At 46.8% G+C, this 25,308-nt stretch overlaps 1 protein-coding gene across 1 annotated transcript; it reads left to right on the top strand.

Annotated features, from left to right (window-relative positions):
• The first annotated feature begins 725 nt into the window (after positions 1 to 725).
• Positions 726 to 25,254, top strand: pdlim4 (PDZ and LIM domain 4). Its single transcript, XM_052047369.1, has 7 exons — positions 726 to 962; positions 6,584 to 6,735; positions 13,559 to 13,640; positions 19,526 to 19,833; positions 19,945 to 20,105; positions 22,779 to 22,917; positions 23,740 to 25,254. Exons 1-7 carry the CDS (start codon positions 870 to 872, stop codon positions 23,942 to 23,944), a joined length of 1,140 nt encoding a protein of 379 aa, XP_051903329.1. The 5' UTR covers positions 726 to 869; the 3' UTR covers positions 23,945 to 25,254.
• Positions 25,255 to 25,308: the final 54 nt, after the last annotated feature.

The raw sequence follows: 25,308 nt of genomic DNA on the forward strand, positions 1-25,308 counted from the left end.
GTATTATTAGAAGTAATAGTAGTAGTGGCAGTCGGAGTTGTCATAGTACCAACGGTAATACCGGTAGTAGGAGTCGTAGGGGATTCTACTCTTACTGTTCCTACTGTACCATTGTAGCAGTAGTAGTCGAAGTACTAGCAGCAGCACGGAACTCGTAGCAGTATCGTAGAAGCAGGAGCAGGATATCGCGGTGCGGAGTGAATGTGTAGCGACGCCATTTGAGCGAAGCGCGAATCAGCAGTCAATAATCCACTGCTCTCTGTTGTGCGTACGTCAGTGCGGATAATGCGCGCGTCTTTTGACTCAACCAATCAGCACTGACAACGGACTTTACACATCAAAGAGCTTTGATTTACCACACAAGCTAATATAGCCTAGCCACAACCAAAGCGAAGCTTGTTAGTTGAGACGACACTTTTCTTCGTTTCTCTCCTTTTTCCTCTTTCTGTCCAAATGTATGTATTTTTCAATAAACCATAGCTGTCCTGTCCACATCTGTTTTCGTTCCACCGGGGTTTAGTCAGTGTGTTTATAAAGAGACCTAAAGTCACTTCAGTGTACCGGTTAAGAAAAGTCCACTTGAGGAGAACTCGGATGGCCTCTTTGAACGAATCGCGTCCGTCTAAACGGGGAGGGCCGGAGCCTCCCTCCCCAGAGTGGGCGCCACCCTCCCGGGCGAGGGCGGGCTGCTCGGCTCCTCGTCGCACGCGTCACGGGCTGCTCTTGTTATTTAAACTTGATTCGAGACTCAGGCAGAGTTTTTGTCAGGCGGGAGCGCGTCGCCGAGCCGAGCAGGACTTTCTACCTTCCTTCCCCGCGTGGATATTCTTGGCGTCGTCGTCGCGGTCTACAGGCCCACCGGCACCGACATGCCCTACAGCGTGACACTCCAGGGACCCTCCCCGTGGGGCTTCCGCCTGGTCGGGGGACGCGACTTCAGCACGCCGCTGACCATCTCCAGGGTACGTTTGCGTTCACTCCAACGGTCGAAATCAGAGCCTCGTTGCAGGTTTAACCGGAATTCGCTTTAATATTATGACAAGTTGAGCACAAATCAGACGTTTCGACCTCATTCTTAATTAATTGATCCGATTAAAAGTACTTTAAAGGGGGCGTGCCAGCTGCCAGATGGCGTGCAGGATTTCTTTCCAGCTACAAATTTGTGACGCAACCAATTATCAATCATGTTCTTACTTTGAATTATTTGTTAAAAGTATATTATTAAGGGATGATGAGTCACAATATTGTTTTATTTTTTTTAAGTTTGCGTGATTAATGTATTCAGAAGGGACTTTTTTTTGATATTTTTTAATTAAGATGTTAATGGGTAATTATTTTGTATAGTACAATCTTTTCGCTTTGTCAACTTTTAATGCGTTTTATTTTATCTCGTCATGATTTAATTTAATTTGTAAGGAATACTTATTTTATGTTAAAATCTGTAAGAATTGCATTCATGATATTTTGCTCAATTTAATTTGAATGAGTCATCAAGTTATTTTACCCCGAATAAAAATCGCAATGAGTCATTATTTATTAATCTTTTTTTCTTATGTTTCATTTTGCCATACTAGTGACATTTAAAATTTTTTTATATGGTTAATAACAAGTATTTATTTTACAGCTTTTTTGGGTTTCATCTGTTTTTCACTGTAGAATTATTTTGTACATTTTATTTGTGTTTAAATGATTTGCATTTTATTTGTGTTTATAAAAGCTTTTTGAATATTATGTCTTTTTTTTGGACGAATGAGTTATTTTTATTCTTTTCCATCTTAATGCTTCCAGAAGAAAATTCCACCAGAACAGGAGAAGTCCAAAAACAAATTGGTAACGCCTTTAATTGTCCAATCAGATCGTCACTTGTTGGCTGTTGGTTGCTCATCGACAGATCAAAGATAAAGTAGCGACCGGGTCCAATCAGATTGCTCTCATTTCAGACTCTTGGATATTTTCTTTGACTTGCTGTAAGGCATGACCTTTGACCCTTTTCTCTTTTAGCTTGCCAATCGCTTCTTTATGCAGTGAATGATTATTTTCAGCCGGCGTCGAAGCAATTGTGAAAACAAATGTAATCCCTCCATTGCGGCGGGGAACCTCCGCGAACTTTCCCGAACCCCGTCGGGATATGGTTCAGGCGTCAGCGTGCTTGGCAGCGGTTCCGCCAGTAGCCGCTCGTTTTATGCCGGCCAGGATCAACACGTGTCGCTGCCGCACACCGCAGGGCTTGTCAAAATGGCTCGGAGTTTGGGAGGGGTCCGGGCGGGGGAGTCGCGGAAGGGGGGTTGGGGGGGGTGATGACATTTGTTTTTCATCAGCGCTCATTGGTGCTGCTGAAGGATTCCAGGTGTTACATTCAAGCTCTCTCCCCGACTCTCACTCCCCGAGGTAGTTGAATCACACCCGGGCACCCGACGCCTAATTGGACCGCAGACACAAAGAGTCCTGAGTTTGCTTTGCTAACTCGTCACAAAAGGTTCAGCATAGTTGCCTTGGAATTTCCACGAAAACCTTGACGTGACCGGCTAACCATAATCCACCTTCACTGTGTAAGATTTCATGGCCACTTTATTCCGACTGCACATTTCCATCTAACTCGCACATATGTGTCTGACCCCCAATTAGATGACAAACGTCAACGTAGCGTGTCTCCTATTAGCGCGGCATGACAGGAATTTACAATACGGCAATAAAAGAAGAGCTGCTTTTACGAGAATAATTTAACCGAGCGGAACTCTGAGATGTCGTCCTGTAAAAATGAGACGAGCGAACAGCCGGTGCATCTGGGTCTCAGTTCTGTGTTAAAAAAAATAAAAATCTTTTGGCAGCGTCCACTGCGCTGAGTTTATTTGCGCTTGGGCAGCTGTCAACGGCGTTCTGACGAAGAATTGGCCTTGAAATTGGCTTTTCATCACATATTCGTCGACGTTAACATACGCGATAGCGAAGGCTCCATTGTCTTTTCGTTTTCACACGTCTCCTATGGTAGACGTTTTCCTCCTGATATAGCTTCATCATAAACCTTGTATCGTTTGCTCTAAAATGATCATTTAGCAACAAATCCTCCAAATCACCCAAAGTAGAGAAGAAAGAATAACTTTTCATTTTGGCTAACTTGCTGGCAAACAAAATATTGAGCAATAAATTGCATGATATCGATTTCAACTATCATCCAATATCAGCGATACGGTCTTCAACTATCATTCAATATCATTGATACGGTCACGATCCATTGTTTGATGTCGCGCCCTTATTGACCAAAGACATTTTAACTCCCAATTTATGCATTCAATCGTATCATAGATTCCCCCCCCCCCCCCACTAATATCAACGATTGCATCATGATGACACAACCGCTATCGTTAGTGATATCGTATCCTGAGCTGCTCCACAATCCCCACTCCCGGTATTAATTTTATGAAGGCAAAATGGGAGGTGTCTGCTCTTCCTGCAAATGATTCGGATCTCAAGTGACACCACTTGGCGTTTTTCCAGCAGTTCCGCCGCTTGTTTTCTCCGCTTCCACGGAACAACGCTTCAGTTTCAGTTGGTGCATAGCGGAAGGTGCAAAGATCCCGGCAAGAACCTGTTAACGTGCTCCGTGAGGCACTAAAGCGAGACTGGACGCGACCGCGCAAACAAAGCGGCCCCAAACAATGATGTCATGAAGCGCCTCCAGCGTGCTCGGTGACCTTATTGCGGCAAAACTTCCAATCCGTCAATCACAACGGCGCATTTTTACCTCCGGCGAGCGCCAAAAGTGCAGATGGAAGTTATTTTGGGTTTGTAATATCACGCCTAAAAAAAAAACCCTGCGTCAAAGTTTGCCGCTCACTTCCCCCCGTGAAAAGCTGCTGTGATTGCCCTCCCAACGATCGTGTCGGGGAATGATTTGACAAAGTTAATACGAGAGAATGAACAACGTGAACTTGGTGTTCTTCTGCCTTGGACCTCTGTCAACCACATTCCAGAGGAAAGAACCTGTGACTGGTCATGTCACGACCATTTAATCCTCAGCTTTTGGATGGTCAGTTTTTCTTTCATTTTTCTGGGTTACACTGTGACCCACGTCTCCTTCGAAACAAAAGAAATTTCCCGGAGAACAATGCAAAGGACGTTTGAGCGGTTGAGCGATTTATTATGATTTTTACCTCGCACAACTATTGGAGCATTTGCAAGCAAAATTTGCGAATCTTATTTCAACTTGCACATCTTCTGGGGGATTTACGGTAGTCAGACAGACACCCGTAATTTTATGACACTCCTGTAAATCCCCCGAAAGTCGCGCAGGTTAAAAAAAGATCTCGAGTCAATGCGTTCACCACAGACTTGAATTCTCACACCTGTCGTTCCCAATCTTCGTGGACTTGGACTCAGCTTTGCGTTTTGGCCGTCGCACATTATCCGCAGGGATGATTAGCACTTTGATCGGTGAACTCCGGGGGAGCGTGGGGCAACCTTCTGGTGCGGGGCTCTCATGCATCACGCAGATGCGGTCACGTCAAGACCAAAGAGAAGATTGAAGGGATGAAATTTGTGAGACTAGAAAGAGGGAGAATGGATCAGAAAGTGCGCGTTAAGAAACCGGTCGAATGGCTCCAAGTAGTTTGTAAAAAGGAGACATGCAGAGTTTGTTGGTAGCAACGCGATGGCAACAAAACTGAACTTTCGATCGGACCTCGCCCCCTGGCCCCCTCTGTCATTTTACAGCCCAGATTGGACCTGCTTGAGAGATACTTTGCTCTGTGAATGATGTCATCGCGGTCAAGTCGATATTTTAGCGTGTCATGCTAATTAGAGATGCGCATGAGGAAGAGACTTGTGTCACTTTCCTTTTTTTTGGATTATATGACGCTTTTTCTTATATGACGGATTTCAAACACTTTAGTGGGCTCTTCACGAAACTCGGAATAATGCAAAATGCTAGCGCCCCCTTGTGGCTGCTTGTAAAACAATGCTTTTGAAATTGCTGTTTATAATTGTTGATGAATGAATGAATGACCTTTTAGGGGGCTTCGAGGTGCCCGCTAGCTCCCAAATTGTTACACGCTTGTAAACTGGCGAGACAACGAGGCACACAGAGACTGCAGTGTCAGGAGGGAGCCGATTAGTGGACACAAGGAGCTGGGCTGACAAATGGAAATACATTTTTTTTCCTTCTTCATTTTGAAAGAAAAACATACGGGAGGGGTTTTGGGGGGGCACACGCTAGATTTGTTGCATTGGAGTTCATGGCATTGTGAACGATGACCCAACAAGAACGTCTGTCTGGCCCACAATGATGTCACACACAAACAAACAAAGGGCTGCAGCCGGCGGCGGTTAAATGGTGTGGGTACACGGTGACCTGTCGGGAGTGTGTCGGCTCACGCAAGACAGAGCTGCTCTGACTTGCACTCGACTAAAAGCACGTAGTGTTGCAGTGCTGGGGTGTCATGTTTGTTTTTACACGGGCTTACTTGCCACAATGACCTCTCAGTTTACTGGAACTGAGTCACGGGTAAAAGCGGGGGGGGGGGGGAAATAGAGAGAGGAACCGGGGGTGGAGGAAGAGGGGGCGGGGGTGGGGGGGTGTGCGGTCCAGTCAGAGGCCGTAAATTAGGAATTCCACATGTGAACCACACGACTCGGCTATTAGCACTTAATGGAGCGTGAACCTCCGCTCTGTGCCTTTTAAAACACTTAACGGCTCAGCGCGAAATGGTGGTGGTGGTGGGGGGGGGGTGGTCGCGGCAGGCATCAAATTGTAACCCATCATGCCAGTTACGGGACCCGTTGACTCACATTTACATGGACTTTCGTGGAGGCGCAACAAAGGCGTTACGACAAGACGACTTAGCTTGACCGAGTAGGCTGTCGACGCAACTCTGGTGTGAGGAAACGTATCGACCCTCGGGTGTGGGCGGGGGGGTTGATGTGACGCTGTCGTCTGGTCCTGTCCTGTGACCAGACGACAGCGCAACACGATCAATCGGTTCATCGACGTTTGATTGTTGTGATTTGGTTGTGTTGTCACTCGACTTATTGGCAGCAATCTTCAAGGGAAGGGGAATTAGCCTGCTACCTAAACGGGCAGCTGTAGAAAGAGAAACCAAGCCTGGTGTGAACACTGGTGAACTGCTTTGCTTTTATTGTAACCACATCACAGACTGCTGGAAAGTGAATAAAGTGGGGGGGGGGGGGCGGGGGGTTGCCCAAGCCGGTGGAGTTCATCACTTTCATGCCCTCGTCATCCGTCAACAAGACATTTCTTCAAAAGCCCATCGGTGCAGGCCCCCAAGAGAAGCCCCGCAGCCCCCCCCCCCCCAAATTGAGAAAATTAGTATCACGTGTGACTCAGGGTGTCTGACTTCAGACCTTGGCCTCACGAGGGGGGCGGCGGATGTTCATGCCCGCCATCGCAATGGTTTGACGGATCACAAGGTGGGAGGGGGGGATGATTTTGTAGGAAACCGGTCCAAATTGATTGATGTGACGCCTAGTCCTAAAAAGTGAAACATTTCGCCGGTGGAAGGATTATTGTAGCCCACTCAGCGCAAGATTTGGTCTCTTGTCGAGTTACGACCCCGCCTCTTGTCTCCAGGTGACGGCCGGCAGCAAGGCGGCCCAGGGAGACCTGTGCCCGGGCGATACCATCCTGGCTATCAACGGAGACGTGACCGAGCACATGACCCACATGGAGGCCCAGAACCGCATCAAAATCTGCAATCAGCAGCTCACGCTCATCATCAGCAGGTATTTGCGATCATTTTCAGATCTGGTGAACTCATCAAAGACTCTTGGACCGCCCATACCTTTCTCTGCATCACCTTGAGAGGTTTACCAGCCTCAGGATCCGTTCCGGAATCTTCCAAGACGTTGCCGTTCACTGTTGAGACGGTCGACTCTCGGGAACTTCTCCGTCAACATGGCCGGATGCCAAAGTAGAGCAAACTTGGCGTGTTACTGAAAAAGCACCAAAAAATGCAGATGGGCGCAACTCGATGAGTTTTTCAGCCAACAGTTTGAAGGTCCCGGTCAGAAATCGACCACCAACTTCTGTCTAGGACGTATAGGGATATTAAATCACCTGAACACTTGTGCACATGGGGGGGATCGTGAATCGCTAGTTCAGTGTATGTACGCGTCGCGTGTTTATTCTGAGAGAGTTAAACGCGTCAGAGGCAGAGAAAAGTAGCGACTTGAAGAAAAACTGCGGTTTCAGACTCGTTTACAAGGGAAAGCTGCCAACTGGCAGACGGCGAGGAGTCTCTCTCACTCGCTCTCTAAGGGTCACAGCTCTAAATCTGGAACTTTTCTTGTCATTGCACTCGACTTTGCTAGAATGCATCCCAACACCCTTTTCCGTCCAAAGCCAGCTGAGCTTCAAGCGGTGGTTTGTCCATGTCGGGACGTTATTTCGGGAAGCGGGAAGCGGCGCTCGCTCAAGACCAAGTTGCGGATTCTGTGCGGCCGCTTGCAACTTTTCCCGCGCCAGAGTGTGTCTTATAATTCTGCTTAGACGTCAAGAAGTGATTTCATACCGCACAAGGGAGAACATGTGATTCGGCGTCATAAAACAAAACTGTGCATGAGTGTTGCTTCACTGTTTGCAAACAGATTGGAGGAAGAAGCACATCTGTGGTTTGACTCGGGAGTTCGCGTTTACTAGGTTTCGGGCTGGAGTTACCGGTGTTACGTCGCAGGTACCTCGGATTGGTGGAAATCGCAGAGTCAACCGCAGTGCGATCGTTGACCAGCGGCGATAAGAATCCGCGATTGCGCGAGGAGCTGATCAATAGGACAACTTTTACATTGATTAGGATTAGGATTTCCGTTCGTATGGACGCCTCACTTTCCCGCTTTGACGATTCCGATGATTGTGATTTCAGTTTCTTTGTTAATCAGGCCTGTACGGTAAACCCGGACGTGAAGTTGGTGTTTCGGTACTTTAGCCCGCACCTGAATTTGGTGCGCAGTGAAACTCCTCTACAACAAAACCTACATGGGCGAAAATACCCCCTAGTGTGAAAACATCTTCATGCATGAAAGCCACTCCCACTTTTCTGCTCCCCCTACGACGAAAAGTCGTAAATCTTTTTCTCTGCTCTTGCCTCGCAACGAGATTCACCACAAGAAAAACAAGTCTTCCGCAAAAATCGAATCGAACCCCAGCATGCCACATCGACCTCTACCGCTTCGTTCGGAAATGGCAACAAGTCTCCTCCGCCCATCAGCTTGCTCTCTGCTGCCATCAGCGTCGCAATTTCTCACACCTCTTCATCTTACCAGCCTCGTCTCCCTGTGACTGAGATTTGTCATTCAAATGTGTTCTTTCAAGAGCCGCCCGGCAGAGGGTGAAACCGGCGGGCCGTTGGTATGCGACCTTGCGGTCATAAACCGCGTGAATAATGACATTGTGAGTTGCCCCGCTTCTGGACAGGACGGGTGAGGCGCACACATTTGGGATATTTAGCGCCGAGGTGAAAACCAGCTGCCGTTGAACTGAAAAGGGCCGCCTTTGGATGAAAAGTCGCCAACGGGAAGGCTCTGTTAAGAAAATAAAAGATTCCCCCAGCCACCCTGATCCAGACTTTCTGGTGAAACGAGTACTCGCAAAAAGAGGGGAAAAGAATTAGAAGGGAGGCAGTTGTTCCTGGCGGACGGGAGGAAAGAGATAGGGCGGCACAGCGAGGAGCTTATGAAAAGCCGAGAAGAGGAGCGCTGGATCGCAAAGCCACACGTCACTGGAAATTCAATCAAAGCACCGAAGCAACCGCCACTGAAGCTTTCTGTTGTAGGGGGGGGAGAAAACAAATGGCGCAGCACAATAGATAAGCAATAAAAGTCGGTGTCGGCTTACATTTCGAAGCCATCTTGAGACTTTCCGTTTTCATTCCAGTATTGGTCCGCTGCCACATGAAATATTTAAAAAGTAATTGCAGCCATTAGTCTCCCTGTGCTGACTCACAGGAACATAATCCTAATGGAGGAGGACACTTCTGAGATCCCCTTGGCCCCCCCCCCCTTTTTTTTTTTTTTAAGACTTTGCTATAAAATCCTCCTCGTCGAAACGGGAGACCTGTAATTTGCCGGTGCTGCCGATGGACAAATATACGAGTCTGCACGTCTGCCTGGGAACCCAAATTACAGTGCGCAACATGGATCTGAGCTCTGCTGTGTAACGCACAAATGTCTCTTTGGATGTTTCCGCATCCATTACCGTCACAGGCCGCATTTTTTCATTTTCAAGGATGTGCCCCCCTTCCCACCATCACCACCACCCATTGGATCATGGGAGTCGGTGCTCAAAAGTCCATGTCGGCTGCACGGCAACGTCTGCTCATGTCTTATTACCGTTGTTTGCTATCATGTCTTACTTGGAGATCTCAAAGTTGCAGTGATCCAAAAGACATCCTGGTACCACGAGGCACTTCGGAGAGAAATATCAAGTCGGCCTGGAACCTTAAAAGCCAACCATGCCACTTTACTGACCCCCTCAACCCGTCGTACATCCTAAAATGGGCACTCGCCTCTCAGGCCCCCGAACCCGCTCACAAGGAACGATCCTCCACCCACTAAACTTCCTCACGTTCCATTCCTATGAGAAAATTTCCAGACAAATGTGCAATTTTTAGCATCAGCTGGTCCTTGAACCGTGACCCCTGTCGCCAGTGACGAACCTCAACCTAACCGTCCGCTACCTAAACGTTCAATCCGGATATCAATTTGCCGACGAGGCACTTCGGAGAGAAATATCAAGTCGGCCTGGAACCTTAAAAGCCAACCTTGCCACTTAACTGACCCCGTCAACCCGTCGTACATCCTAAGATGGGCACTCTCCTCTCAGGCCCCAGAACCCCCTCACAAGGAACGATCCTCCACCCACTAAACTTCCTCACGTTCCATTCCTATGAGAAAATCTCCAGACAAATATGCAATTTTTAGCATCTGCTGGTCCTTGAACCGTGAACCCTGTCGCCAGTGACGAACCTCAACCACAAATCCTCGCCCCCAAAGTCCACTTCTATCTGGAATCTTTGTCATCCAAGTCAAAGTGTGCACTAAAAACCCGTTCCACGCTGACTAGATTTTCCATCGGTGGACTGCCTGATCCCTTACTTGGCTCGCCCCTCCCACCCCTCCGTGTACCTGCTGCCCTTCTCAACCCAAAAACCTCTCCCTTTCCTTCTTTTATATCCCCGGCTTTCTCTCCGAGGGCTTAGCGGAGAAAGCCGTGCAGTTACGAAGCCCTAAGAGGCAGATGGCGGTTGGGACGAGTGCCAGGCCGCTTGGATGGAGCACCCCCCCACCCCCTGCTGATGGATGTGCTGAAAGCCCGGACTGAAAGTATGTTTTGTTCATAAAAGGATACCCCCGCTGTGCTGCAATTTCACTTACATGAAAGACACATGGCAGGATTAAGTCTAGACTAAGAGTCGTACAACAGGTGGAAACCTGTCAACGCAACTGCAAGGAAAGTCGAACGGAGCACAAACCTCCAGCAGGGGCCACAAAGAGCTCAGATGCACGATTCCATGAGAAATTAAGGGAGGCGAAAATAAATTCCTGTATCTGCTGGTTATGGCTCCTGGCCTGGAGCCCAAGCCTACGCCAAAAAAAAAGACTCCTTCTCCGGACTTGATGAAGTACGGTGGTACCTCTACTTAGGAAATGTATATGTTCTGGAAGAAATTTCGGAACTTAAAAATTTTGTAAGACGTGTTTTCCATGTAAATGTCCTAACCCGTTCCGTGCCCCCCAAAATTCAGACCTAAATGTTTTCTAAACAATAAAAATGCATCCAAATATGTTAACAAATGCACATAAAATTAATTACTGCACAATAAATGAGAGTTGTGCATAATATAGAAAAATAAAAACTCAAAATGGTGGTCATTTAACTTTCAACTGCCTCCTGATCGTTTTTTTTGCCATTTTTTTGTTCATGTTCTCCCTCAGAAGTGGTTTTTGCCTGGCGTTTTGTCAAGAACAGATCCAAGGACGTTTTCTTTTGTCGGCTTTTAACAATCCTTTGAAAATGTCCAAGGCAAATATCAGCATAGTGAGCGATCGCCCGACTGGTGATTTCGTATGAAGAGACGTTCGTAAGCAGTGTAGATTGTTAAAGATGTTCTTTTTTGGGGGGGTTATTGGAACATTAATTTCCAGAGCTTAAGAATTACAGACGGCGGGCACAGAAAAGACACCGGGTTTCCCTGGTGCTGGTGGATCTGATCTGTGACTCACCGCGAAGGAATTACACACAAGGCTGCACCGGACCAAAGGAACACAAGACTCCAGCGGGGGGACAAAAGGCCCAAAGAAACTCATTTCATCCCCTCCCCAATTCTCACGCAGTCTTTTGTGGACAGTGGAATGCCACGTCAATAGAACTTTGGAACCACGATCGGTCGGATTCATCATTCATTGTGTTCTTCGCCATGACGCAGGAACAGGCCCTGAGTGACTCCCTCTCAGATGCTCTTGTTGAAATCGTCACCAAAAGCTATTTGGCTTCAATTTTGGGGTGCTCGGATCAAACGCCTGTTGTGAGTTTTGCCCATCAACTTCTTGACTTGAGGAGACTTTGAGATTCCCTCCAGGGCAGATGTTCACCCCTGCGGGCCCAGGACAGCAAATGAACCCACCGCTGGCTAACCTCGCCATATTTCAAGCACCCATAAAGATGAAATACATTTCAACTCGTGTTGCCCAGATGATACAACGATGCAGCTTTGCTTACCTTTTGGCTTTGGCGAAAGATTTACTTTGTTGTTACATTCCATACTTTCATCTGTGGGCAAGCCTTCCAAAATTCCAACTACCGGTACTTGTGGTAGAAGCGACCTTCTCTTTCTTTTTTTTTTTTTTTTTTTTTTGTGGGACGAGGATTTAAGCTGATAGGAAAATATTCCAGGAGAAGACGCATCTCAATTTGGGGGATAACTGCTTTCTAGCCGTGCGTCTCATCCTCGCCATGGAACGTGGCCTTATCTCGAGAAGCCAAAGTAAATTTAGCTGACCGCTGAAAAGGAAAAAAAAAAAAAACATCAGGAAATTAAACCTGGTCAAGGGGTGGAAAATATGACGACGAGGAAAGACGAGGAAACTCATCCTGGGTGTCTCTGATGCACCTCTAGAAATTGTTCCAGTCCGTGTCCTTTTTCGGCTTGTTTTTTTTTTCGGGGGCGGGGGCTGGAGTATACAAGCTAAAAATATGAGAAGCGAGGAGCTGGACAGCAGGTTGCAACAACCCTCGCAAACACCCCCCCCAGACTCCACAAATCTGCTGTAGCCATCAGACTGCAAGGAGCAAAAGGAGGTCGAAATAACAGGACGGTCGCTGGCAACCCACAGCTGGATTTTGACGCAAAGTATCTTTGCTTCCATCAGCCTCAAAGATAGCAGTTAGTGCTCGATAAATCAAGTTTTTTTAACTTCCTTGGAAGGGCTTCAGCGCCGACTCGAGATGAATAAAAGCCGCCGTCCTGATGATCAGGAGGAGCCGGCCGTTTATCTTTTTAATCTCTTGAAAAGTCATCCGTCCGCCGGTTTGTGACTTATTGTTGACTTTGCTTTGAAATGTTTCCACTCTGCGGGGTGGGGGGGGGGGGGGGAACTCCACGTATTGAAGATTTGTGTTGTATGCGAAATGAATTGACCCCCACCCCAATGGAAGTGACCGAAAGTCTTGGTCCCATTTCTTGCCTCCCATTTTCCACTGATGTCCTCACATTCCCATTATTGTTACGGAGATGAATACTGTGTTCCGTAATCCTTATCCCCCCCCCTGGCCCCCCCCCAATGTCAATCCAAAGTAGCACCATCCCTCTGTCTGAGTACAAACGGCTCTTGTCCGTGCGGTCGCCATCGAGACCAAAACACCACAACAGAAGCGACCGACAGCGTTTCATATCTCCGCTTCGTGTCCTAAGCTCGCCTCGCCTCGTCTCGGATCCTTTCCCACTCGACAACCGTCGCCGCGGCGACGGAGGACCGTCGGAGGCGACGCCGCCGCCGCCGCCGCAAGTTGTTTGTCGCGGGACGCCAAACTGAACCCGAGCTCGTGGCTATGACTCACGGGGGTTTTATTAGCTCGTAACGCAGCAAAGCGTCACGTGTTGCGCCTTTTTCAAAAGCGAAAGCGTAAATCATCCGACGGGGGGGGGGCTGCGCTCGCAAAGTTGAATGATGCATCTCGTCACAGCTGCCAGTCAGTGAGTCATGTTCTTTCTTGTAAGTCACCGCAACTGGAGCCAATTACAAGTAAGCTAAAGATATATGTCATAAGTTATGCCCCCCCACCCCCCCCAAAAAAAATGCTTGATTGCTCATCATGTGGAGTCATGACGTGCCGACAACTTTATCGAATGTATCAGCTGGGGCTAAATCATCATTCTATGAAATGATTTAAATATAAAATGTGTTATGAAATGTATAACAATACATCAAACTTTTTAAGGGATGGTCTGTGAGCATTTTGTGCAGGGGGGGTTAAATAATCTTGTGCCCCAATCCAGTCCGCTGGAGAGAGCGGAATGATGATCAGGACTTTCTCACCGGTATTGTCTTTCAGGTCGGGATCGGGAGAACGAGTGTGGTCGCCGGTGGTTAGCCAAGATGGCAAGACGAGCCCTTACATGGAATCTGACTCGCAGGTAGACACCCATTTTCATGATACAAAACCCTTTGGGGTTTGGGGGGCGCAGTGCATTCCTAATGCAAGTGATGAGTTTGATGCCTGCCTGGACTTGGTACTGGGCTGAACTCAAACGTCATCAAAACATTGCAAGGTGAACCGCAATTTAAATGCGTCGATTTGACGTGATTTCCCCCAAAACCCGAAAGTACGAAATACGAATTCCAACTGCGCGGACGTTTCTGACCGGATGTCGGATTGTCAAAGCTTTCCCGTGACTCAAAACGAGTTGAATTTAACCCCCCCCCCAAAAAAAAAAGCCACTTATTTTGTTATTTTCACTTCCAAGATGGCGCCGCGAGAGTGGCTGCCTTTACAGCAGCTCCTATATTTTGTTCTTCTCCTTCTTCCTTTCAAAACTTTGCTGCTAGTGAAGTGTGAATTTCTCCATTGTGAGACGAATAAAGGTTTTCTTGTCTTAAAAAAAAATAACAACAATAATAATAATTATTATTATTAAATGATGTGAAAGACATTCTTGCTGGTGGAGGCTGTAAATTCCCCCAGTGTGGAACAAATAAAGGATATCTTATCTTAATTTGTCGGATGAATGCAGCGATTCTTATTTATCTGCTTCGCTTTGTGGCATTGATGTGTTTTGATAGTCTTTTTTAAATTATTATTATTATTTATTTGTATTTTCCCCCCCCCCCACCCCCACCATTCAGAGTTCTGAGAGAATCAATGTGGGAGTTGCTTTGTTTAAAAAATAAAAAAAATTAACTGCTTTGATTTCATAGTGTGCAACTTTTGATCTTGATTTTAAAAATCCATTCCAACTTGATCCCGGGGCTTTTGATGGCTGCGATGATCATTGGCGACAGACCGCAACTTGCCATCTGGGGTTGTAAATTCAGCGAAGAGTCTCTGTTGATCATAAACAGCATCCATAGAAACAGTCAAGACCGGCCTCCAAGAATAGCGTGTCCCGGGGATAGCGTCGTAAAAATGAACAAACGCATTCAGCGCTGAAAAAAAACAAAGTCGATTGTTCTCCGATTGGACCAGCTGCCAGGATGCATTTTTTTTTCTTTTTTAAGTTTCCCGCAGGTTCTGAAGCGTTTGGGGAAGGGATGGGAAGTGTGGGGAGGTGCCAAAATTGGTGCGCATGTGGATGGATTCTTTGAGAGAGAGACCGTTGGCCGTTTCAAGTCCAGCGGCGACCACACAAAGAGCTGAGGTGGCATTTATGATCCGTCACTCCGTCGAGGTTATTTTTATTTTTTTTTCAGCCCGGGAGACGCAACGGATGCCGTCGTATTGTCTTTTGGCATTCATCGAGAATTGCGGTCAAGTGAGCTGAAGCGTTTGGTCTTTTGCACTCATGCTAGAGTTTTTTTTTTTTTTTGCTTTGAAACAGCAAAACCGTTAAAACTCCAGGCCAAGGTCACCTCCAGTCTAGATTTTATGACATCTGATCTCATCTCAAAAAGGTGTCTTGTACCTTAAAACTGTCACGGCGGTCGTGTCGGAAGTTGTGGATCGTAGCTTGTTGATGGCACCCGAAACGACGAGCGTGTCACGTTGTGCCCGAAGCGATAGAATGATCGCTTCGTGCACAACAAAATAAGGAAGTGGATCCCCGAAATAGCAGACACAAAAAAAGATTTTGTCAGATAACAAAAGGAGTCTTTAATAACGAACACAAAATACCCGACAGGGAGGATAACAAAAAACGCTGGTCAAAATAAGGAACAGGAATAGAATAACGCGAACAACAGAAAACAGAAAAAATTTGCGGAAAACAAATGGCAAGGAAGGTCTGATTAGTCAATATAAAAATGTCATACGCAAGAGGAACAATGGCGCGTAATAACAGCCACAAGGTTAAGAGGCAACAAATAATCTGAATAGGAATTTGAGCGAGAGAGTATTGGCGCGGCGTGGAATTCTCCGGCAGTGAGTAGACTGCCAGAGCGTCCCAATAAAGGCATAGTAATCACTCACAAATGAGTAACGGGTGTGCAGGCGGCGGAGAGAAAGCCCGCCCCCTGCTGGCAAACACGGGACGTGACAGTGCGATGGTTCGCTGCAAGGGCTCGTTGACGCCGCATTTTTTTTGTTCTTTTTACAAGCCGGCGGTTGGCAAAATGCGGCCAAGGCCAGAAACGGACCAACATTTTCCAAACCGTTGCGAACAAGATCCAATTGGATAGGGGCCGTTAAGAACCCCCCAGGGGAGGTCAAGACTCCTCGAAATTCCACCACGACACACTTTCGGGTGCGCTAACATACCGCAAAACCCGGACGCTGTGGTCTCGCAGGCTTCGCCGTAACAAATAGGCCACGCACGTGCAGGCCGCGTTATTTACATTGCTGAGTTCATGACTTCGATGGGGATGACAGCACACGCTTTGCGCGAGCGTTGGCGAGCTACCGCGTTTCTGTCATCGTCCTCATCATCCGGCGGCAGCTCGCGACCGGCGAGGCTCTGTCTCGCTTGCTCCCAAAACGCTGTTTCGACGACACACAAACCAAAGACACATGGCGACACGCTCGCGGGCCCGAGGCGAAGCTCGTGGGCGAGCAAAACGGTGTCGCTGGAGAGGCATTGCAATCATTCCCTGGTTTGAGTTTTTAGGGCCAAAATAAAGATTCTAGACAGGGAGACAAATGGGAAGATTTGGAAGTCATTAAAATGTTGCAATGGAATAAACAATTGTTGACGTTGACAAAATTTTAAGACCGCAAATGGGAGCGGGGAAAGCCGTTGACTTGCAGGTGAACCTTGGAAAAATGGAGGGCGGGGGGGGGGGGGGGGGGCTCCTGGGTGTAGCTTGTCGGTCAACATGAAACTGTATATTCCTGGCGCAAAAACGTCGGAAATGCATTGCGTGGCAGTTCAGAAGTGGCGCGGCGAGGAGCTTATTCAGGTCTGGCGTGAGCGGACAGATCAATTCCTTGCAGAATTTTTATTATTATTATTTTTTTTTTTTATCATTGCGAAATCGCAACGTCATTTCTTGCACATGAAAATGTGACATTTCGGTACCTTTTTTTTAGCACGGCTCATGCAAGTTGACGCACGTGATATTCTTTCGGGGGGTTGGGGGGCCCATAAAATGATTTAGTGGGCCAGATCTGGCCCCCGGGCCTTGAGTTTAACACAATCATTTAAATCTTTGCCAGCTTCGCATATGTTGACCGTTAGCATTATTGCTAGCATGTGTCCTAAAACTGAGGTCAAGTGCCCCCCCCTGCCGCCCCCCTTCGGTGAAAAAATGTTGGCTCTTTTTGCTCAATTGTGTTTTATGAATGGAACCAGGTTGTTTGATTCCAGGAATCGCATGAAAAAAAAAATCCAAATTGTAGTCGTTCCAGCTGACCGGCTTGTAACAATACGGAATCGCTTGAGGGTTTCAGATTCTCGCCCGTTGCCAAAATGTGTTTACGGCGGCCAGCCTTGCTTCATCCCCCCCCCTGCCAGCGAATGCGCCGAAGCGCGGCGGAAGAGAAGTTTGGAAAGCGCTCGACACCTGTGACCCGCTTGATTTGCTTGTTTCTCTTCACTCTTCATCCGCTTAATTCCTCCCTGAAAAGTGTCCCACTCAGTCGATGTCTTCTCTTGATGAGGTCACGGTGCGGTGCTCTCTCCGGGAATGGGGGGGGGGGCACAGAAGCCTTGCTCATACCCAGAAAAGTCCTATTCTTTCATTTATTTTCAAGAATTATTGCCCCGATGGACATTTTTGGTCCTCAAAATCCAGGACCAAAGAAGGTTGCATCTCCGTAGGTACTTTTTGTTTGTCGGTCAGCAGGTTTGCGCGAGCCCTTCCACAACCGACTTTTTAAAAAACGTTGACGTCTATCAGACCAGTTAGAATCCATGAAAATTTCAGCGCAGATCTGGTCTCCACAGTTTCAATCGGCACCCCGGTACCTGGACGGGCCCGTGGCCAGAGGCCATGTTGTTTTCCCCGTCTCTCTCTAAATGCCGCCCATGTGTCTGTCTCTCCTCCACCTCAAGACTCGCTTTGTGTTTGCTTAGCGATGCAGAGCACCATGAGAAGGGGCTTCGTTTTTGAGGGTCCGCCGGGAGTAAGCCTCATGGGAGAACTAGGTGTGTGTGTGTGTGTGTGTGTGTCAATGTTTTGGTTTCCGGACAATCAAGGCAGAGCCAAGCAGGGGTCTGGAAACACGTGATTTCAATTTAGGTCCTCCACTTTGACTCCCCCCCCACCCCCACCACCCCCTTCCTTCTTTTTGACCTGAAGTCACTGAGGTACACCGAGGAATCTCTTTCCCACAGAGAGCCTGCCAAATTCCTGAGCACTGTAAGCAGAACATTTGATATTTTAGGACTTTTGTTACACGTTCTATGTGGCGTGATCTTTGAAGTCAGTCGGTGACAACCGCTTTCGACACAACGTGGAGTTCAGTCGATGCCGCCTCTCTGTGTCCTGTACCTTCCACACGGCCATTTCAGAAACCGGTAGAAAATTTGACAATTTGACGAATCAAATTTGACAAGACGGTGAAAACTGGCCCCACAGTTCGCTTCAAACCGACTTTCAACTTCTTCTCCCGGTATCAGACCCCCAGGCACCATCAAGCTCTGAAACTGCCCCCAAAAGTGTTGATACCTTTCACACAGAGACCAGCTGTCACAGTAGCCCCGGCATACATCCGTCTTTGCCTTTCACGCAGATTCATATTCATATTGGTTTTGAACATCGTCACAATTTCGGAAGAAGCGGCCTGGAAGAATATTTGATGAGGTCTTTGAGTTGCTTTGGCTCGTCTTTATCATTCAAAGAGTCTGTCTGGAGCATACCAGGCAATAACAGGGAGGCCTTTTTTTGTTGGGGGGGGGGGGGGGGGGGGTTACCAAATGTAAACTGACTGGTCGAAGGAGAGGAGGCTTCCAGAAAAGGCCTGATTATGGAGGACCCGTGTGTGTGTGTGGTCTCAACAAAGTGTCACGACAAGATGAATTCCAGCTTTTCCCATCGGTTGACGTGACCCATCTGGAGAAGTAACGTGTTCAAAAGTACTGGGACACCTGGTTGTCCCACTGAAATATGAGTTGTCTTCTCTTTTTCGGAACCGTTTCTCAAAATGAAGCCGAACGGACAAACGAAGCGGGACAGGTTGTCTGAAAGGAATTCCGCTACAGTGGACAAATCTGTCTGGGAAATCCGGTGCTGGTATTTTGTCATGTAGCGCCCTCTGCTGTCGACTGAAATTGACGTCGATGTGCAAATGTGACACCTCAGCGGTTTCCTGGGATTGGTCACGTGACATCGGTAATGCGAGCCCGAGGGCACTTTGATGTCAATTTCAGTTGATCGACTCGACGTGGATCAGTGTCGGCTCACCCGGTGTGAAAACCGAAAATCGTTTTTCTCGTCTTTTTAAGAATTATTTCCCAAAGCGACAGGGTACGGACAATAGTATTGGGACGCGACAATTACCTGATGATGGGAAACGTCTTTGGGAATTTTCCAGAAGACACCACACGGTCAAAAGTACGACACACGACAATTACCGGAAGTGAACGTAGTCCACGTTTGTCCATCTGGGAGATTTTTCAGCGACCTAGCTTGCTATTTTGTGGCAACAAGTCGTATCGGGAGTTAACCCTCAAGCAAAACTCGCTGACCGCGGTTGTGCGCTCGCATGTGCATCTGTGTTGCATTAACGCGGCGCATTCCTCCCGAGCGGCTCCGGCCGAGCGAGAATGGCGAAGGTTTGCGTTCCGGCGCAATGGACGTCAACGTCGTCATTCAGTCGATGTCAAATGGTGAAAACGCACTTTTTGTCCATCATCCATCCGATTGAATACACCAGAGGGGAAATCTGTGTTTGTTTTCCTCTCGGAAGAAACTATTTCTTTCTTCACAGAACTTCCGGCCCATCACCAGCGGCTACAGCAATTACAGCCGTAAGGCCTCGTACACCCCCGAGCCTCAGCCGCCGCCGCCTCCGCTGGTCCCTACGCAACATCACCCGCATCAGCATCAGCAGCAGCAGCAAGTCCCCAACCACTCGCTCAACGGCCATTCCAAGACCAACAACAGCCACGGTTACGCGTACGGCAACGGGCACGCTCAGTACAACAACCCGACTGCGCTGTATGCCCCCAACGGCAGCAACGGCGAACGATCCCTACATGGCAAAATGGGTGGTCTCAGCCTGAGCGCCCCTCACAGGTGAGGATTGAAATTGCACCAAATACACTGTCAAGTGAATTCTGCAATTTTTTTTATTTTTATTTTTTCAAAATACATTTGACATGTTTGAATTGAATTGTCTTTCGCTAGCCCCGAGCCTCCCGCCCCCTCCCCCGTCCAGAGCCGCGACGGCGCCGACATGCAGTCGCACGTCTACAAGATGCTGACGGACTACGAGGAGCCTTCCTCGGAGCCCAAGCAGTCGGGGTCCTTTAAGTACTTGCAGGGGATCTTGGCGGCCGAGGACGGGGGTAAGCAGTTTTTCAAGGCGGCGCGGATTCCTTTTCCAATTATTCATTCATTCATTCATTCATTCATTCATCTTCACCCTGAACCGGTTGCCAGCCAATCGCAGGTCACACATAGACGAACAACCATCCACGCTCACACTCACACCTAGGGACAATTTAGAGTGCTCAATCAGCCTGCCACGCATGTTTTTTGGAATGTGGGAGGAAACCGGAGCACCCGGAGAAAACCCACGCCGGCCCGGGGAGAATATGCAAACTCCACACAGGGAGGCCGGAGCTGGAATCGAACCCGGTACATCTGCACTGTGAAGCTGACGTGCTAACCACCCTTTTCCAATTATTATGCGTTAAAATAAAATAACGCATGACACATCATGACGACATCAAAACTCTTAAATGTTAAAGCAAAAAAAAAAAAACAGCAAAACATTAAAAAAATAACCATGAAATATCTGAATTTTTCTCTCAAATGTTTAATGAAATAAAACTAAAAAGCAACAGTTTAAAAAAATAAATTACATTACATGTAAAATACAAATTACACAACACCATTAAAAAAAAGTTTATTGAAAAAAATTCAATTAAAAAGCATTCTCCTGTCAATAATCATATGAAAATATTGTTTGAAATCTATCAACTCCAATGACGTATCCTCAGAAATACAACCAAGCCAATCATTTTAGTCAAGTGCTTTACTTTTTTTTTTTTTTTTCTCCCTCTCCCATTTTTCCCCGAGAAGCAATTCCCACCATCGTTCCATAACAACGCGATACCCGAGCGGCGGCGTTAGTCAGACGCAAGCCACCCGGCACCTGGACAAGAACCCGTTTGCGTGTCTGAGAATTAGTCACATAACGACATGATAAATCCCAGCGTGGCTCGTCCGTCTCGCTGACATACTTTTCCTTTTATAGACGGACGCGGCGAAAGAGAGAAAACATGGATGAGGAGGGTGGGAGGAAGATGAGGGCTCTTTAAATAGTTCAGAGCAGGAGGGGGGGGAAGCGACCATTTAAGATAATAAACGGAGTAAAATATGCTATCAGAACGGTCGGAATTTCCATTTGTTGAGTTGATGGCTACTCAGAATTTAAAAAAAAAACAAATTTTAGCAAACGCTTCATCATAACTCGGAATTTCCGACACTTGTTTTTGGACCGCTGCGCTGTAATCAAGTTCACATGAATAGAGTGAGCGCATTCGTGCAAGCAGATACCGCGTCTTGACTAGATTAAAGCACACGGCGACTGTCTGGGTCGCTGGATAAAGTCTCGTCATCTTGACGGACAAGTTGAACCCCCCACTGAGAGGAGGGATTTGCCTTTTGAGGGGCTTTTACCGCCGTCTCTTTACTGGAATTCCACAGACTCCCAGAGATGGTGTCTCGAGGTGGAGAAATGAGACGGTCGGGAGTTGATCCTGTCAAAAGTTTGGAGGGGTACAACCCCCCCCCCCACCCCCAAAAAAGGTCTTTGTTTAGGGAATTAGAAATAGTCACAAATAGCATCAGTGTTAGCAAAAATCCTTCAGGCTTCTGCTAGAAAACAAACATGTCAGGAAAAGCCTCCTCGAACAGCTGAACTTTATTTGGGGCACTTTGAACAGTGGCTGGGATGTGCCGACTTCTATTTGTCCAGAATTTGAGTCTTTGCCAGTTTGTAACTGAGAAACTCTAAGTCGCTAAATAAGTCATGAAAGGAAATGGAAGTAAGTAACAAATGTCAGGAAAAGCCTCCAAGAACATCTGAAGATTTTTGGACAGTGAAACGAGGTTGAATGTGATTGGTTAATTGTGAACTCCACCCTATTCTCGGTTTGTAACTGAGTAAGTAATCTGGTGGGGGTGGGGAGGTTTATTAGCCTCATCCGCAGTTTGAAACCAAGTAACTGTAAGTAAAGCAAAGTAAGCTTAAAAAAATCCGAAGAGAACAGCTAAACTTTCACTCCAAACAAGCTGCATCCTTAGTTATTGAGGGGGCGCGCACTTATGCAACCACGTTATCTCGGTTGGTTATTTTGAATCCTCCTCTCGAAAGGATTTTGCGACTTATTCTTTAACTTCACAATAACTTTACATTCGATGAGGGACGTCTCGACTTTTTCTTTCCACTGAAGCCAGTTGATGCGGCTAGCTTGATAGCAACAAAGCGGAACGAGACTCCCGTAAAAAGGCGGTTTTCCGCGATATGGACTTTGCAGACGTATGAAAAACCGCGCCAGTGCTCCGGACCAGACCCTCGCGATAGCGACTCTCGCTCTTTTCGACGCAGACGTGCTCGAGACAAAAGTTGAAGGCGGCGCCGTTAGCATGCGGCTGCTCCAGAGCGCCGTCCTGGCAGACATTAGCGCTGATTGATGGTCCGCTTCACGTGGCGTGCGAGCTATTTGGATGCCTTCGAGAACACGAAACATGAGAATGGATCTCATTTTTTAAACGGATACATTTGTAGTCGTGCGTGAGGTCATTAAAAAAAAATCCTAACAATTGGAATGTACATATACAGTCAAACATATGACATTGTTATGAAATAATAATGATAGTTACAGTTGCTTTCATTAATAAATTAACAAAAAATCTATCATGTATCTGAAATTGTCAAATGAATTACAAATAAAAAGAAAGCACTTTTATTGTCTGCGGTGGCGCCATTATCACTATTTTTTTTTTCGTAGGCGTGTCCCCGACGGAGAGGATGAGGAGCTTGAGGTCGCCGGTGCGATCGCCCGTCCCCAAACTGGGAAGCCCCCTCCCCGGCGGCGTGCCGGGCCTCCAGAAGCTCCCACAGTGTACGCGCTGCTCCACCGGCATCGTGTAAGTACGCTCGGCATTTCTAAGACACTCAGGTTGAAGTTGTCAAAGTAGTCCGAGCGATTCTCAAAGTGTCACACAAGGAGCACGGATACCTCTGCTCGAGACTTGTCAGGGTTGTCTTTTGATCCTTATTTGTCACGTCTTGTGGATTTCACTTTCCAGGAAAGTAAAATAATTTTGGATTTAATCTGGAAGAACTGCTTGTTTTTAAACTTTAAGTGCAATTTTTATTTCAATTTTACGTGCAGCACATTTTTTTTTAAGTGCACAGTTTAGGGTTAGGGTTTTTTTTGAGGTTATTGGTATACAATGTTGCCTTCAAGGAGTGTTCCTCAGTGAGTTTGACATGCACCAACTGGCAAAGGAACCACAGGAAGTTGAGGCTTATTCATCAATGAAATTGTGAACACACACACACACACACACACACACACACGCATGCATTGTATGAGTTTGTGAGGTTGTTTTTTTTTTTCTGCCTCCCATTTATTTTGTGTGTAATTTCCCACTTGACCACTAGATGACGACCCTCAATTTAGTTTGACACTCCATTTGAAAGACTGAAAACAGGAAGTATTTTGTCAGACATAATTCAATGTTAAATCCAGAATGGATTCCCCCCCCCCCCTCCCAAATGGGGAAGTATAAATAAATAACTGATAAGTTTAATCGCAAAAGCCCCCCGCCCCTTCTAAATTGTATTTTTACAGGTTTTAAGGTTTTCTCATCCTCCACTCAAGATTTTGATCTCACACTCTCGGCTACTTTTGGGCATTTTGAACGCTCTGAGCATGTTTTTGAACTACGCCTTTTCCCCTCCAGGGGCACCATCGTGAAAGCCCGCGACAAGCTGTACCACCCAGAGTGTTTCATGTGCGATGACTGCGGCATCAACCTGAAGCAGCGCGGCTACTTCTTCATCGAGGACAACCTGTACTGCGAGACGCACGCCAAGGCCCGCGTGCAGCCGCCGGAGGGCTACGACGTGGTGGCCGTCTACCCCAACTCCAAGGTGGAGATCGTGTGAGGCGGACGGAGGACGGGACGTTTCGCCGTAACTCTCCATCATAGCTTGCGTTTGCTTTCGGGGCTTTCGGGAACGTCACTTTTTCCTCTTTGTAAGCGGCCATGCATCACAGGCGTGTGTCACGGGGAGCGCCGGTGGAATGTCGACATGTTGTTTGGCTGAACTCTAACCCCCAGCTAAATGGCTCCATATGCAAGCAGCTCCGCCTTTGCAAGTGGAAACAAAAAAGCCGGTAGGAGGGAGAAGGACAACACTTTTCCCCTCTTTTTCTTCTTGTGTTTTTTCAATCACTGCGTTTTCCCCGACTGCGTTTTTTTTTTTCCCTAGGGGGAACCCTGTAAGTTTGGGTTGAAAAAAAGAAAAAAGTTTTTAAAAAATGTTGAGAAAGAAAAATATATTTTTGTGTACGTGTTATTTTGTCAATGCATTTCTAATGACCAACAACTTTGTGTGTTTTTGCGATTGACGGGCTGACTCAGTCCATGACAGCATCAACTTACAATGGTGCCTTGAGATATTAAATTTAATTTCAACAATCTTTCCCCAGTGAATTGTGCAGAAATGCCATTGATCTGTTCCGGCCATTTTTGCTATGATGCATTGCTTGTTCGCATTAAGCTAAACAGACTTGTATAAATAAGAATGTAATTCTCTTTTGTTTTATGTTTACTTTGACAGTAGAATTTAGACGGCAGTGGCGACAAACAACTTCCACCCCTACCTTAAATTTTTGTCTAAAAAAATCACAATAAAAATCGGATCACTCAAATCTCAAGGTACCATTTTCCATAATATAATGCAATGAATTAAAAAAAAAATGGTCATCATTCTGGGGACCGAACGGATGTTCTATTTTTTTCTATCAAAAAGTATTTTTATCATTGAAAACGTGACCATTTTTTTTCTATAGTGTGCAGTTGTAAATGTTGAAAAATGTATATTGTCACCACACTACGCTTTTTGTTTTCTGTTGTACATATACTAAAAACGCTAACTGTATGCCATCTCCTGTACTTTTGTTGTTGTTGTCTTGGCAACACATCTTCTTGTTGTTTCTTAACTTATTGTCATGCCAACACTCTCAACACACACACAAAAAAAACGGTTAGAAAATAACGCAATGTAGACAATTATTGTGCGATAATCATTTGAATGTGAATAACAACCAGGCTTTATCACCTGTGGAGTCCCTCAGGGTCTCATCGTGCCTGAACACGCCCCCTGCTGATGTTATTTAGTTGCCAACTGCCTTTTTTTCTGGATGATTTTGACTTTGTTATTAAATGATTAAAACGTGTGTGAAAAATGTGCTTCTTTTGTAGTAATACTTGTTTATTATATTTTTATTGTCACTGACAATTCCG

The sequence above is a fragment of the Hippocampus zosterae genome, chromosome 16, assembly GCF_025434085.1.
Source record: "Hippocampus zosterae strain Florida chromosome 16, ASM2543408v3, whole genome shotgun sequence".
NCBI lineage: Eukaryota > Metazoa > Chordata > Actinopteri > Syngnathiformes > Syngnathidae > Hippocampus > Hippocampus zosterae.